Source organism: Pipra filicauda, unplaced genomic scaffold (genome assembly GCF_003945595.2).
Source record: "Pipra filicauda isolate LSUMZ 115617 unplaced genomic scaffold, ASM394559v2 scaffold278_size1010298_pilon, whole genome shotgun sequence".
In the NCBI taxonomy this organism is placed as follows: Eukaryota; Metazoa; Chordata; class Aves; order Passeriformes; family Pipridae; genus Pipra; species Pipra filicauda.
The window spans coordinates 946,099-960,673 of record NW_024104396.1 but is presented as its reverse complement, the minus strand read 5'-3'; the positions used below and the strand labels follow the sequence as shown (position 1 = coordinate 960,673).

The 14,575-nt window shown below is 56.6% G+C and overlaps 2 protein-coding genes across 3 annotated transcripts; one reads left to right on the top strand and one right to left on the bottom strand.

Moving 5' to 3' along the window:
- Positions 1-4,809: 4,809 nt before the first annotated feature.
- Positions 4,810-10,293, bottom strand: GALT (galactose-1-phosphate uridylyltransferase). Of its 2 annotated transcripts, XM_027722273.2 has the most exons (12): positions 10,196-10,293; positions 9,723-9,892; positions 9,571-9,646; positions 9,391-9,439; positions 9,032-9,161; positions 8,714-8,770; positions 8,299-8,421; positions 8,033-8,165; positions 7,504-7,587; positions 7,258-7,412; positions 7,069-7,159; positions 4,810-6,566 (listed from the first exon to the last, which is right to left on the bottom strand). In XM_027722273.2, the coding sequence occupies exons 1-11, from the start codon at positions 10,248-10,250 to the stop codon at positions 7,097-7,099; spliced, it is 1,095 nt and encodes a 364-aa protein (XP_027578074.1). In that variant the 5' UTR covers positions 10,251-10,293; the 3' UTR covers positions 4,810-6,566; positions 7,069-7,096. The 2 variants fall into 2 exon arrangements, with proteins under 2 accessions (XP_027578074.1, XP_039238583.1); XM_039382649.1 differs by lacking the exon at positions 8,714-8,770.
- SIGMAR1 (sigma non-opioid intracellular receptor 1) lies at positions 10,214-13,925 on the top strand. The gene is given in 6 exon segments (XM_027722255.2): positions 10,214-10,329; positions 10,331-10,399; positions 10,402-10,570; positions 11,384-11,584; positions 12,094-12,186; positions 12,475-13,925. Coding segments are annotated over 6 exon segments (840 nt in total). The 5' UTR covers positions 10,214-10,248; the 3' UTR covers positions 12,702-13,925.
- The last annotated feature ends 650 nt before the right edge of the window (positions 13,926-14,575 follow it).

Here is a 14,575-nt window from a genome sequence, read left to right as displayed (position 1 = left end):
TGTCCAATGTCACCATGCACTTGTGTGGGGACAAGCAACGGGGTGTTCCAGCACAAGAGCTGCCACTCCAGGACCATCCATGGGATATCCGATATTCCCCCCTTCCTAACATCTTCACTTCTAACCTGGCTGCTTTTCCTCTTTCCTGGTTTGATGGAGATATCTGAGAAGCCTTTCCCCCCATTTGCACCAGGAACCAGAACAAAGATTCATCTCATTGTGAATGAGATCAGTTTAAAATCATCCCCAAACTCCACGCAAAGCTCAGAAGTTGGCACTTCAAGAAGCATATTCATTAAATAAAGGGGGGGAGAAAAAGAAAAGGCAGAGAGGAGGGGGAAGAAAAAAAAAGATTACCTTGCTGAATTAATCAGGCTTCACTGTAATGTTCAGCCTCAGATTTTATTTCCTGTAATAAGCCCATTAATACGGGTGTCTATAGCAGGGGGCTTTTAGCAGCAGGCACCATTAGTGTAACGAGGAAGGGCTAATAGAATTTTATTGGAATTTTTACTCCGACATCACAGCCTTTTAAAACAGCTGTCTCAATAGGCATTATTATTCTGATTAACATTTAGACAGCACAAATCATAGTGATGCCCTTGGTGTCCCGCAGGTTTTATCATAATCATTCCAAGTTCTTGATGCATCGGCTAGTCCTTTTGGGGGTGGGGGGGAAATTTTAGACCCCAGCAGAGGCTGGGAATCATTTCTCCTGTGCCGATGTGTCAGCTACTTCTGAGGTGACCTGCTGGACTGTGATGGAACAGGGTCCTGCTATTACAAAAGAGCAGTGGAAGTAGCTGCAACCAGAATAGATGATTTTTGATGATCTCTGATCCCAAGGGGAAATTGAAAGTGGGATGGGAAAGGTTAAAAATCAAGCTGGCATCCTGGGGAGCCATCCTGGCTTTGCACTCTTTCTGTTTGTTGCCCACGTGAGAATTAAACATTTAATTTTAATTTTTTTTTTATTGTGTTAATTAAATAGTGAGCCAGCAGTTTGGATGCACTAACCCAGGGGTTTGCCGCACGGTGTTGTTTTGGGGCTGGGAAACATTTTTCTCATATCTGCAAGACCTGTGCCAGATGGGAGGTAGCCACATCTAAGCTGGAGGCACCCTAAAGGTGTCACACTGCGGGTGTCCCAAGGATCCTCTTAAAGCCCAGAGGCATCTTGGCCAGCTGATGGGGCCAGGTCTCTGTGTAATTTATCCTATTTGAGGCATGGGGAACCTGAGGCATGAGGAGGGGTAGCACTTTGCCCTCAGGGACAGCACAGGCAGCCCAGGAGTCCTATCTCCCGTCCCAAGCACGTAGCCATGAGGGAGCGGAGGAGCTGCCATGAGCTACACACAAATGCAAGCAAACCAAGGGACGTATTAAACACCAAAAGCAAACAGGCTGCAGATGGACTTTCGGCTTTTATTTGTCAAGTTTTGTTTCACGAGGGCAATTTATGAGGGCATTTTGTTGTGGTCAGGCATGTCAGTGTGCGTGGGGAGCAGCAGCTGGTTCATCCCCGCTCCGGCCGTCCCCTGTGGGGCTTAAGCCACTCTGGGGACGCTGAAGCAGGTGGTTTGGCTTGGAGCCGGGCAGGGGAGCCCAAGGGCACTGGCAAGGCTGGAGACCTACTAATTACTTTCTTATTAGCATCTAATTAGTATCTCTCCACTTCCTCCCCTCTCCCAAGGGCTCTGCCTCTGCCAGGAGTCACCTCATGCCCAGTCAAACCCCAGGGGATGATTTTCCACCCCGGCTCCATCCTGGTGTTACAATGTCTCCCTGCCCCCAGAGCTTTGTAGCAGACTCCCCGGTATTGCTGATGATAATTAGCAAAATATTTACAGATTCCTTCTCTGGAACGTCAGGATGAAGGAGGATCCTTCCTTTGGGGCAGGCACAGATGTTTGTGAGCTCGCACAGCTGGCTCCAGCAGCAGGGGTGTGCAGGGTGCCCAATTTCAGCCATGCCAGATCCTGGGTGCTGCAAGGGCTCCTCCCTTCTTCCAGCATATCCACTGCAGGTGGGTAACCTCCTCTTGTGGTCAAGCATTTTGGCTGACCCCAGCTCAGACCAGTCCCCTGCCCTCCCATCCACGCCTGCTCCTCTCTCTCCCCAGCTAGTTGTGTTTGGGTTGAATCCAGCAGGAATCTGGACCCTCCTGGGGTTTCTTTTGCTCTAAACAGAGGCCATTGACTTCAGGATGGGGTTCCAGGATGGGAGAGAGGCTCCAACAACACGCAGTACCAGGTCCCCATCGGCACGACTTGAGCCCCAAGGTACCTCCCCAAACCCAGGCAAGCAGGAAATTTGGAGGGAACTGGGGGAAGCCATCGCTTAGTGACCAAATGGATGTTGCAGTGTGATAGTATTTAATTACCTGCATGTATCAGATGATTAACAAGCTAAATTCCACCCCTGGGGCTGCTGTCCTAAAGTCCATGCAGAGCTTGGCAGGCAGCATCCAGACATTTCACTGTGTCCACCTGGGACCAGCAGCCCTCCCACAACACATGGTCCCCAAAGGCTCTGAAAATGCATTGCAGGGTGTAGTCAGTGACCATCAGCTGTCTAAGATGTGAGCAAGTCACCTCCAAAATTGTTTCCTGCTGGTCTCAACCCTTTGGAAAGGCTCTGCCAAGGCAGCTGCCAAGCCCAGGACAGATGCACCACATGGCCCAGGACAAGACGGGTGCTGTCTGCTGGCCCAGTTGCTCCCGTGCTCCCGCATGTCCAGCTAAGACAAAATTTAGAAGAGATCTGGGTTTTGCTTTTCATTCTTCTGGCGTTCTCCTGGCACAGCAGATCTCCCCACTGCACTGAGCTCTCTGCTGCAGGGCATCAGAGTGTTTAGCATCTGCTTAAAATTTTTAATTGTTTTCATTATAAGGGCCTGGTGGTGTCTTTTAGATAGAAATGGGAAGGATTTAGCCTTCTCTCCCTTTCTATTTCCCACCCTCCCAATTCCTCCTTTTTCTCTCCCTTCCTCCATTTCTTCCTTCCTTTCATCTTTCCTCTCTTCCTCCCTTTCCTTCTCTTCTTCCCCCCGAAAATTCCCTGATTTCTTCCCTAATGCATTGACAAAACCCCCACTCAGTTTCAGGCAGCAGCAGGCAAGGAGAAACTCAACGATAAGGGCAAAAACAACAGTAAAACTGGAATGAAATGACAGCCATAAACCTGGTACCAGGAGGAACAGTAAAACTGCACTTTGGCAGGAGCCAGCAGGCTTGGACTCATAACTTTTTTTTCTGATTAAAACACTCTGGTCACAGATTAACTTCTTTTGTTCAATATTATTGTCTCACCTGCACTGGAAAGCAGGGAGGAGAGGAAGAGGGGTAGGCAGGACTGGGGACTCGGGATCTGCAGCATGTCTGCAGCTCTGCAGCCTTTGGCAGCTGCCAAGGACATGGACATGTAACCAAAGGCCATGTACCTGCCTCCAGCACTTGCCTCTACCATTAAGTGCTCATTCCAATGGTGCCTGTGCACTAGGGCAGCATCCCAGACCAGCATCCCAGGACTCAACTGTGTCCGCAGAAGGTTTCAGTGTCAGAGCTCGGGGTGCTCTGGGTCTCCCAAACATGCAGGACAGGAATTATGATGGAGACAGCCACTGCTACAACTTGTGCAAGCACACTGGCTTGTCTCTCTCGAGACAAAACCCCAGGAGCTTTGGGAAAGCCATGTCCCTTGGCAGATTGACCCATTTCTTTCAGTGGCATCAGAAAATGGAATTAAAATGAGAATAAATTCCTGGCCATACCCCCTCAAGCATCTCTACATCTCCACATTCTCCACTGGACTTATCCTTTGCTCCTTGCAGAGCATGGGATGTGCCAGCCCAGTGCAGAAGCACTGCATCCCTTTTCTAATCCCTCACAGACCTATTAACGCACCACAGAGGGTGCAAACACCTCCAAGGGACCTTGATGTGTTTTTAATTCATTAACTCCATGCTTGAGCTTAGCCTTAGCTCCTCTTGCTCTCCCCATCCCCCACCCTGCTCACTCCTCCAGAGCAGCTCAGGGCAGGAATTGCAGATGCTGGGGGATGTGGAGTCAGGAAAAGGATTACCCAGTCACAGGGACGCCCAGGATCTCTGACAGCTACCCTGCAGAAACAGAACGGCATTGAGAAACCCAGTTCCTACAGGGAATCCCAACAGGCCTCAGTTTCCCTTTGATGCTCCCAGGTCAAGAGCAACAGCTGGGTACCCCACAGCCCCTCCACTCCCCCATCCCTCACCCAGCTAGACTTTTTAATCTCTCTGCCCTAAATCACTTTTTAATTACAACTGGACTGTAACCACTAAAATGTAAAAGGCTTTGGGGCTCTGCAGCACACCAGCAATGGTTCCTATGAATTGCAATGCCCTTCCATCCACGGTAGCTCTGTTTGCACCAGACTGATGCCTCCTTGTGCTATAGGAAAGCTTCATTGCTCCCTTCCAGCCTTTCACACCTCCATGCACAAGCTAAAAATATCAGGGCAAGAGCAGGTGGACCTGTTGGGAGGAAGTGGGAAGCTCAGTATAGCCCTGCTCTCACATCTGGCTGTATCCCCTGCTCCTCCTCTAACTGCTGCTGGCTTCCACCCTGAGTTTTTCAGATTTGAGAGGAGGTGTTTAATTTTTATTTAAAAAAAATAAAATCAATTCTCAGGCCATCTCAGACACTTTTTTAGCAGCAGCTGAACTACAGGAGCCACTACCGGCAGCAGAGGGCATCCCGAAACCGGCACTCCTCGGCACGTACTGCCTCCCCAGCCTCCGCCCTAAATCACAACACAACAAACGGGCTGTTCATTAGCTGCTGTTTAATTAAGCAATATGGATCCTGCCTCGATATTTACAATCGCACTTGCTCTGATTTACTGGAGAGAGCCTCGTTTCTAAAGACGGCGACTGTAAAGTTTAATACCGCTTGACTTAACTGCGAGTTTCATTTACGGCCCCGGGCCGAGGCGCGGCAGCCCGGCCTGGGAGCCGGCGGGCTATTAAATCAGAGCTAACTGCGCGTGCAGGGAGATGACGAGCTTCGTTACAACCGGTTCAGCGGCTAATTACCCCAATCTGGATTGCCACATTTAAACCAATTTGTTGCCGCTTTCCCAGGACCCTGGAGGCACGCGTGGTAATTCAGAGGTTGGCATGCAGGCACTGGTTGCAATGATAAGGGACGAGGGGCTGCGATCGGGTGGGTCGCAGAGCCCAAACGGACACTGCTCGTCCCAGGAGAGAAGGAATCACTCTGCAAGAGGTCAGATTCCGAGCCGGGCAACCCCTATACCGTGCGCAGGGGCGTTGTGTACAATGATGGCTCCAGCTCCTCCCCAAAACCCTGGGGCACCTGGGGAGCCATGAGGTCAGTTTGGGATGCTTTGTGGATTCAGGGATGGGGAAATCCAGGCAGAAGGACAGGACCAGCACGTAGAAGAGCATCCAGCCTCCCAGCCAGTGGCTTTCAGTGCCTTTCTGCCTCCCCCAGCCCCATGGACAGGGATGCACAGGTGGGTCAGAGGGAACACAGCCCTCCTCACAAACTCTTGTGTTGTAGGTAGGAGGAGAGCATTTCTCTCCTTGCAATGTACCTCCAGCTCTCAGGAGCTCACTTACAGACTTGACAATGGTAGGGGTCTCATTAGAGAGTTGCGAGAACGGTTCTTTAGTGACAAATAAAAACTATTTGTGCAAAGACATGATAGTACACAGCACAGCATCCTCCCCCACGTCAGCTGTGGTGGCATCACTGTCCACAATCTACCCCTGCACAGCCCTGGGGCTTTCCTGGAGGGAAGGGCTGCAAGGGAGGAGAGCACAGACAGGTGAATGCAGCATCCCTCAGCTCAGGGACCAGGATGCTGCTATCCCACACCACGTGCAGCCACAGGGAAGGATAAAGGGGGCAGCAACAGCACCACGAAGACAGCTGACCCACCAGTGCCTGGCTGCATCCCGGCAGCCCCAGCACTCACAGCAGGCACCATGAGGGCTGCAGGCCAGCAGTCCCAGGCAGAGGATGAAGAGGAACAGCTCCAGGGCTGACCATTCCAGCCAGCAGCTTCCATGCAGTGAGTTAGCCAGGACTCAGTCCTCTCCCAGGAGCTCGCTAAGCCTTGGTCTACATCCATTCCTCTCTGCTTCCCACTCCTCCCCAAGCCTGCAGCACTCAGAGACAGACTCAGAGCTCCCCCCATGGAGGAAGAGGAGGCAGCACAGAGGCAGGACCAGGAATAAGAGGCATGGGGGTGCCAGTACATCTCCTGCAGCCACCAGTGTTACCCACCCCCCAACAGTTGGGGGTCCCCACTAGAGACCCTAAACCTCCCACCCAGGACTGAGAGCCACGAGGGCACAAGCAGAGGGACTTTTGTTTCCAGATTTTATTGTCCGAGGTTGGGGTATTGTCCGGTATGTCCCTCCACAGGGAAGGAAGAACTCCCAATCCCACCAGTGAGACTGGACTGGTAAGGAGTGCAAGCCCTTTGGTGGTGGTAGGAGCACGCTGTGGAGGCACAGACAGAGCCAGGATGGTGAAGGAGACAAGGAACAGCACCACCTATTGAGGATGCCACAGGATTAGGCCTGGAGTACCTGAACAAGTAAATCAGTCCCAAAACCCAGCCCAGCCGTGACAAGGCTCAGGAGAATCTGGGAGCTGAGAGGGGTCACAAGGCTTCACAAGATCACAAGGAGTTCCCAGGCCTCAGCTCTCACCACTGCCAGTTGGCTCCTGGCCTTACCAAGCACATAGAATCACAGTCCTCTACCATTAACCCAGCATTGCCAAGGCCACTACTAAACCACATCCCCAAGCGCCACATCTCCATGTTTTTGAACACTTCCAGGGATGGTGATTCCATCACTTTCCTGGGCAGCCTGTTTCAGTGCCTGACCAACCTTTCAGCAAATTTTCCCCAACATCCAATCTAAACTTCACCTGGCACAACTTGAGGCTGTTTCCTCTTGTCCTATCACTTGTTACCTGGGAGAAACCTCCTCACCCGGCTACGACCTCCATTCTAGCCATAAAATGGGGTAAGGTTTCCCCTCACACTCACATATGAGGACCGGCTCTGCTGTTCCCCATCACATCTCCTTGTCCCCTTCTTTGTAGTGCACCTCAGGGAGGCTCCTCAGGCGCTCAGCTGCCTGCAGGGCACAGCACAAAGGGCAGCCAGTGGCTGGTCCCAGGAACAGCCCTGGCACAGGACTCCCTGGTTCCCCCAATCCCCGCGAGCTGCACTCACCTGCTCAGGGGTGAGGTCCCTCTGTGCCTGCGCCAGCATCTCATATCCCACCATGAACTTGCGGACAGTGGCAGAGCGCAGCAGTGGGGGATAGTAGTGGGCGTGGAGCTGCCAGTGCCTGCAGTCCTCCTCCAGGTGGGGGCCTGTGGGGGCTCCTGCCGCAGGTGTAGGTGCTGCGTGAGCCGCGGGAAGGGGACAGGGATGAGAGTGAGGGGATTGTGAGGGTCCCCCAGCCACGCCACTCACCGTGCCAGCCCATGGAGTAGGGGAAGGAGACTTCAAAGAGGTTGTCATACTTGATGAGCAGCCTCTTCATGATGGAGGCCAGGCCTGCAGAAGAGTGCCACCCTGAGCTGGCCAAACCCCTCCGAGGGCAGGCATCATGCCAGGCAATGAGGCGTGTAACCCTCAGCACCTCTCCCTGGGTGGACATCGGTGACAGGCAAGAGGGTTGCACTTGGTAGTTGATGCTCTCTCCATCCATGCAGACAGCACAAGCAACACCACAGGAGTTCCCTCAAAAGTAGGGAGGCACCATCACTCCAAAAAGGACTCTATTCTCACCTGCAGTACTGCCTGTGCCTGGACACTAAGCTTTTATCCCAGGAAAACAGGGGTATCAGTTCCCTCCTCAGCCAAACCCAGTGGCCTCGCACCCCAAGGGGACATACATGGACCCTCCAGCACCAGCACAGCTGCCACAGAGCCACCTCCTAATGAAGGTCAAAGCCCAAAGGACATGAGACAGGGGCTAACAAGGATCAGAGCCACTCACTGTCCCTCTCGCCCTCTCTGAGGTCCTGGAGGCGGCAGACATGGCGGCGGGGCAGCAGCAGGGTCTGATAGGGCCAGGTGGCCCAGTACGGCACCACGACCAGCCAGTCCGCATTCTCCACCACCAGCCTTTCCTGCAGGACGTGGTGCTTGATGGGGAATTATGCAATCCCAACGCCCCAGGGCACTCCTGGGGCCCAGCTCTTGGGGGCTGGGGCACATATCCAGCTGCCAGGGAGGGGATATGGACAACAACCATGTCCTGACCTTTCGGCGAGCCTCCTGCTCAGCGTACTCCAGCAGCATGGGCACACCATGCTGGCTCAGGTGCTCACGCTGGGTCCGGTCCTCCAGGCGCGCCTCGTTCGGGAGGAAGCTGCTGGCCCACACCTGGGAAGCACATTGGGACACGGGGCTGAGGGACTCGCACCCGCCTTTGCAGGGGTACCCCCAGTCACGTTGCTCATCTGCAGGTCCCTGCTGCCACCAGGTGGAGAGTCCAGATTACGGCAGCCACAAGCGACAGTGCCTCCGAGAGAGGTGGTAACTGGACAGGCATGGGGTCTCCTCACTGCATGGAGGAGGGGGGGGAATTGCCGTTCTCATCTTCCCCCGGGGGTTTGTTGTAGGGTCGCCGACAAGGACTCACGGTTTAGCCAGGTGACAGATTGGACAGCCTCACCTGACAGTGGGGATGCGGGTTGGAGCAGCCCATCATCGCTCCCTTGTTCTCGAAGATCTGCAGAGGAAGAGGTGCAGCCAGCAGGTCCCGGCCGCAGGGTCCCCACTGCAAGTTGCTGTGGTGTCCCCAGCAAGGCAGGGAAGCGCATCCGCAGGGGAACAGAGCCTCACGCCCGCATGGAAAGGCTCAGCGAGGCACAACGTAGGGACAGGGGACCCACACACAACTAAGATGTTCCCAACTCCTGGTGCTGCCAGAGTACCCAGCACTGGCCTCCCACCTCCAGCCAGAAAAGAGCAGCCTCCACCAGTCCCACACCTGCACCCAGGGGTAGGAAGCACCCAGGTCGGTCGCCAGCTCTGCCCACGCATCGATGACAGTCCGGATCTCTGCCAGGGACATGAGGGGCAGCGTCAGGTCTGACCAGGGGTGGAAGCACATCACCTTGCTGTGGAGGAAACACATGTGGCTGGGACTGTGGGTATCTCCAGAGATCCTCACAGTCCTGCTGGGTGCAGTGGAACAAGGGACAGTGACAAGACCTCCAGAATGACCCCAAAATAGTGCAGATGTGCACAGAACAGGCACTGCAAGAGGGGAGCAGGCTCAGTCCAGCATCACCTCACAGTTCTGGACAAACTGCGTCCCAGATTCCCTGGAGCCATGGAGGTACTTACCACACACCCCTGGCTGGGGCAGCTCGGAACAAGGGGTGATCACTGTCATCTAGGGAAGAACAGAGAGTAGAGAGGGAGAAGGTGCTGGGGCAGCACCCATGTCTCTCCAGGCCACCTTGCAGCCCCTCCAAGACCCAAGTCTAGGGGTCCCCAGCAGACTATTCTACCCCCAGAAGTTACCAGGTTCTGGAGCATCAGGCTGCAGCGCAGGGAAGTCATTTGGGAAGACAAAAGTGCCCTCGTACTGGGGGTTCACCTGCCGGGGCAAGAGACGGGATCAGGATAGGAGAGGGTGTTGGGGGAGCCCGGACCCCTGGGCCCCTTGGTGGTACCTCGCCGTTGGCCCGGGTGGCCCCGGGACAGAGGGGGTTCTTGGGGTCCCAGCGGGGTACGTCCTCGGGGGGCGGCTTCTCCAGCTGCCCTTGCCAGGGGCGTTTCACCCGGTGGGCCGATACCAGCACCCAGTCGTCCCGCAGAGGGTTGTAACGAGCGTGCTGGTGCTCTGCGGGCAGGGGAGAGCAGCGGGGCGTCAGAGAGGGACGCGGGGGGGCAGATCCCCCTGCAGATGGGTTACACAAACACTCACCTCCCACAAGAGGAGGACATGCAAGAGACTTTGAACCTTCCCAGCTTCACCCCTTCCTCCCTGTCCCAGTCCGCTGCCACCCGCCCGAGGCAGGGAGGGTTCCCGCAGCTCCCGCTTCCCGGGGCTGAGCTGCGCTCCACTGGGGGGTCCGGACGGATAAAGGGAGGGAGGGAGGGAGGGAGGGAGGAAGGGGAGGGAGGAAAGCAGCCCCGTCCGTACCGCTGGCGCGGAAGCGGCTGCCCCCCTCCTTCTGCCCTGCCGGCGCTGGCTCCATGCCTGCCCGCTCCCGGAAACCCGGCGGGATCGGCCCCTTCCAGCCTCCCGCTCCGCCCCGCCGCGCCGGCGCAGCCGCCCCAGGCCGTGCGTGGCGTGGCCGCGGCGGGGGCGGTCCCGGGCCGGGTCCCGCTCCCGCTCCCGGTGCCGGGGGGGCGGCGGAGCGCGGCATGGGAGCGGCGTGGGGGCGGCGGGCGCTGCGGGCCGGGCTGGCGCTGGGAGCGCTGGCGCTGGTGCTGCAGGTGCTGCGGGGATGGCTGGCGGCCAAGCGGTACGAGTTCACCCCCGCCGAGATCGCACAGCTCGCCCGGCACCACGCGGGTAACGCGGCCGCCCCTGGGGACCGGGGAGGGTAGCGGCGGGGAGGGGAAGCGAGGAGGGACGGGGGTATGGCGATGGGGATTTGGGATGGGGGGCGGAACCGGGGACGTGGCGGGGAGCGGCGGCCTGGGATGGAGAGGGGAGCCGTGTCGAGGGCGAGGGACCAAGGCGAGTCCGGTACAGGGGGGCCGGGATCACGGGGGGAATGGAGTTGGAGTCAAGGAGGGGCCAGGGGCTGAGACTGGGCAGCAGGACCGGGATAGGACCGGTACAGGGAACAGCCACAGGGAGAATGGGGGAAGCGGAGTGGAAAATGGGGCTGAAGCAAAGGAGAGATGGGGACCGGGACAGAGGCGTCACCCAGCCCGGTTGAGACTGGACCCGGGCCTGGGGCGGTTCTCTCGGTCCTTGGGCTGGGCCAGGTCAGGCGACCAAGCCCCACGTGAGTCAGAGGCATAAGTGGCCCCCTCGCTGGGGCTGGAAGGGAGAGCTGTCCCTGTAGGTCACAGGGTGTAGGGTCGGGACTGCATGTCACCAGGGCAGGGGCACTGTCACCTTGCTTGGGACCCCCCTATTGCCCATCACCTGAGGTGGGCTATAGGGCTGGAGCACTTGGTGCTGTTTATTCTCTATCACTATCCAGGGAGACGATAGAGATGGGTCAACGGGCTGAAAGCTGGGGAGAGGACACATCTTCCCTAGGCAGACCCCTCTAAGAGAGCGCTGAGACCCTGTGGCTGTGCAGGGGATTCTGGGGGTGGCCAGCAGACCTTTTCCACTGCCGGGGACTTACAGTGACTCTGGCTGCTGCAGGGCTAGACCATGAGCTGGCTTTCTCCAAGATCATTGTGGAGCTACGAAAGAAGCACCCAGGCCACATCCTGCCAGATGAGGACCTGCAGTGGGTGTTTGTGAATGCAGGCGGGTGGATGGGCTCCATGTGCCTGCTCCATGCCTCGCTCACCGAGTACGTGCTGCTCTTCGGGACAGCTGTTGACACCGGGGGCCACTCAGGTAAGCAGGGAGACAGGTCTGGGAGGCAGGGTTGTTCTGTGAGCTCTTTCCACTCCACTTGTTTGGGTCCAGCTACCCTGGCTGTGGTGTGCCTGGCACAGGCATTGCTTCACTTCTTGTATGGGGTGGACAATGCTGGAAAATAATTTGTGGGGCCTAGCCTGCGTGGTGTCCTGCAGCACCTGTGGGTCCCTGTGCATGACATGCTGTGTGGCCAGGACTCTCTGCATCCAGCTGGCAGGCAATGGCAGACATCTCATCTCCCAGTGCTTCAGCAGGAAGCAAATGCCAAACAAGGTGGAAACGATGGGGCTTAAGGACACCAAGCAGCCCAGGCTGGCTGTTCACACAGGCAGCCTGGGTAACAGACCCGTCTGCGCTTCTTGGTGTATTGAGGCCCTGGGGCTTGGCATCTTCACCCCCGGAGAGCTGCTCCATGGTTCAGACCTGAGCTCCTGCACTGTCCCTGGCAGGGACATGCTCAGCCAGTGCTGTCCTTCCTCCCATAGGTCGGTACTGGGCAGATATTTCTGACACTGTCATCTCTGGGACATTCCGGCAGTGGAAGGAGGGGACCACCAGAAGTGAGATCTACTATCCAGGTAAGTGCAGTAGCCATAGCACCCTGTGGGTTGCGTCCATGTCCTTGGGACAAAGCCACTCACTGTCATAAAGCCCCTTCCTTCAAGCTGGCCAAAAGCTCTGGATAGGGCAGTTTATGTCCCCAGAGACACATCCCAGCACCTCAGTGGCTGGCAGTAAGAGAAAAGTGAGCAAGGCTGGGGGTGGGTTGGGATGCTCAGCCTTGCAGGTCCCAATCTCAGGTGTCTCCCCTTTGGGCATGATGTGGGGCAGCTCCTGGGAGCCGTTCTGGTTGTGTTTGTTGGCAGGAGACACCATCGTGCACCAGGCGGGAGAGGCCACATCAGTGCAGTGGAGCGCGGGCACCTGGATGGTGGAGTACGGCCGGGGCTTCATCCCCTCCACACTCGCCTTCGCCCTGGCTGACACCCTCTTCAGCACTCAGGACTTCGTCACCCTCTTCTACACCCTGCGTGTCTATGCCAAGGGCCTGCTCCTGGAAGCCAATGCCTTCTTCAGCACCTTTGGATGCTGAGCCAGTCTTGCCAGGGCACCCTGCCGAGCCCAGTTGGCTCTACTCCTCCCAGCCTTTCTCTCTTCCTCCCCAAGCCCAGGTTCTAGCAGAGGCAGCAGGAGATCCCCTGTGCCTTCCTCAAATTTCTCTGTCCTTCCCCATGGGCCAACGGGGTGCCAGGACAGAGGGATCTTGGTGGTCACAGCAATACAGACCACTAGTTCTCTTTACTGCTTCCCTCTCTCTCTTTTCTATCGGAGTCATGTCCAGCTTTTCCATCCCTTGGGACTGGAGTGGCCTTGCAGTGTACAAACACCTCTGTGTGCTCTCAGCATGCAACGGGAGAGGGGCTGGAGCTGGCTGTCCCCAGGCCCCACAAAATTTCTGCAGCTCTTCAGACATCAGGAGAAGGATGCCACCCTCAGGGCTGGGTGCACAGGGTGAGCCAGGCTAGAGCACTGACTGTAAAGGTCAGCCAGTAAGTCCCCCATCTCCCTGGCAGCCTGCCGGGACTGCGGGCAGCGCAAAGCACTGTGTCCAACTGGCAGCATCTCCCGTGGCTCCATCCCTGCTGATGTAGGTTGGCAGCACACAGTGTCACCCTGGCACGGGGCAGGATCTGCGCTGAGACCCCCCGGCAGTGGGGGAATGCCCAGCTTCTGTACTGGAAATCCCCCTGGTCCCCTGTGTGTCATCTGCCCCAGGGGATGGGCCAGGGCTGGAAGAGGGTCCCTTTCCCACAGTCCCCTCCCTGCAGTCCCCCCCCCAGGGGGAAACCCACCGTCTGTCGCCTTAATGGAAACCCCGTTCTGCATGGCCTCTTGGCTATGCACGTACCCAGTGTCCTCGAGTGCCCAAATGTCTGTTTTACTAGCTCAGGATGGGATCTCGCCCTTCAAAATGCTTCCTCTGGCTGTGAGATCCCATGGGGACAGCCACTCTGCTCGGCTCCCGGCATGGGATCCCGGCTGCCGACGGAGCGCTGCAATGCCCCAGTGGAACCCAGCAGTGGACCCTGCTTGCATCCCTGTGGCCAGACCCATGTGGGCTCACTGCATGGTGGAGGACTTTCACCTCCACGCTGCTGCCAAGCACGTGTGTGTCCCTGGCCACCCAGGCCTGTAGCATGTTGCTCCTCCTCCTCCGTGGACTGTTCCTGTCTGCTGACCAGCAGCCCTGCACATGGGCTACTTCTTAATTTGCTACCTGAATAGAGATAACAGTAATAAAGTTGTTCATCCCACATGCTCAGGTGTCTGGGAGAGTCTCTGGAGCATGCTGAGCCCTGCCATGGCACAGGTCAGCCACATGCTCAGCAGTAGTCCTCCTGACAGCTGAGTGTCCCCAGGGAAGCTGGTCTCATCCCTCTTGGGGTCCTGGGAGATAGAGGGTACAGTGTTGGGCAGGATCAGCCCTGTCTCAGCTCCCAGGGATTGGCAGAAGATGGTGCTGTTACTCTTCTCTCCACTGCAGTCGCTGGGGACCAAAAGCCTGGGCTGATGCCAGGTCCCTGCTTCCATGGGGGGTCTCAGAGCCCAGGGGGCTCCATCCTTTTGGGGGACAGTACCAATGTTGGGTTTGTGGTGGATGGACCTAGACACAGCAGGTGATGGTTCTGAGAGGTTTACACACACACACACGCACACGTACACATGTTGGCAGACATGCTACATGCATGTATACATGGAGGCAGGCAGGATTGTTGTCTGTTTGTGTCTATGTGTGTGTGTGTGTGTGTATTGCCAGGTCGTGCAGATGGGTGCATGCATGTAGAATAGTTTTCAGGTGGGTGTAGGCACAACAGGTGGTGGCACATGAATGTATTTAGGTAGAACAATCGTTTGCCTGTCCACACAGTCTGGGCAGTTGCACGCATGTGAGTGCTGGGACATGTG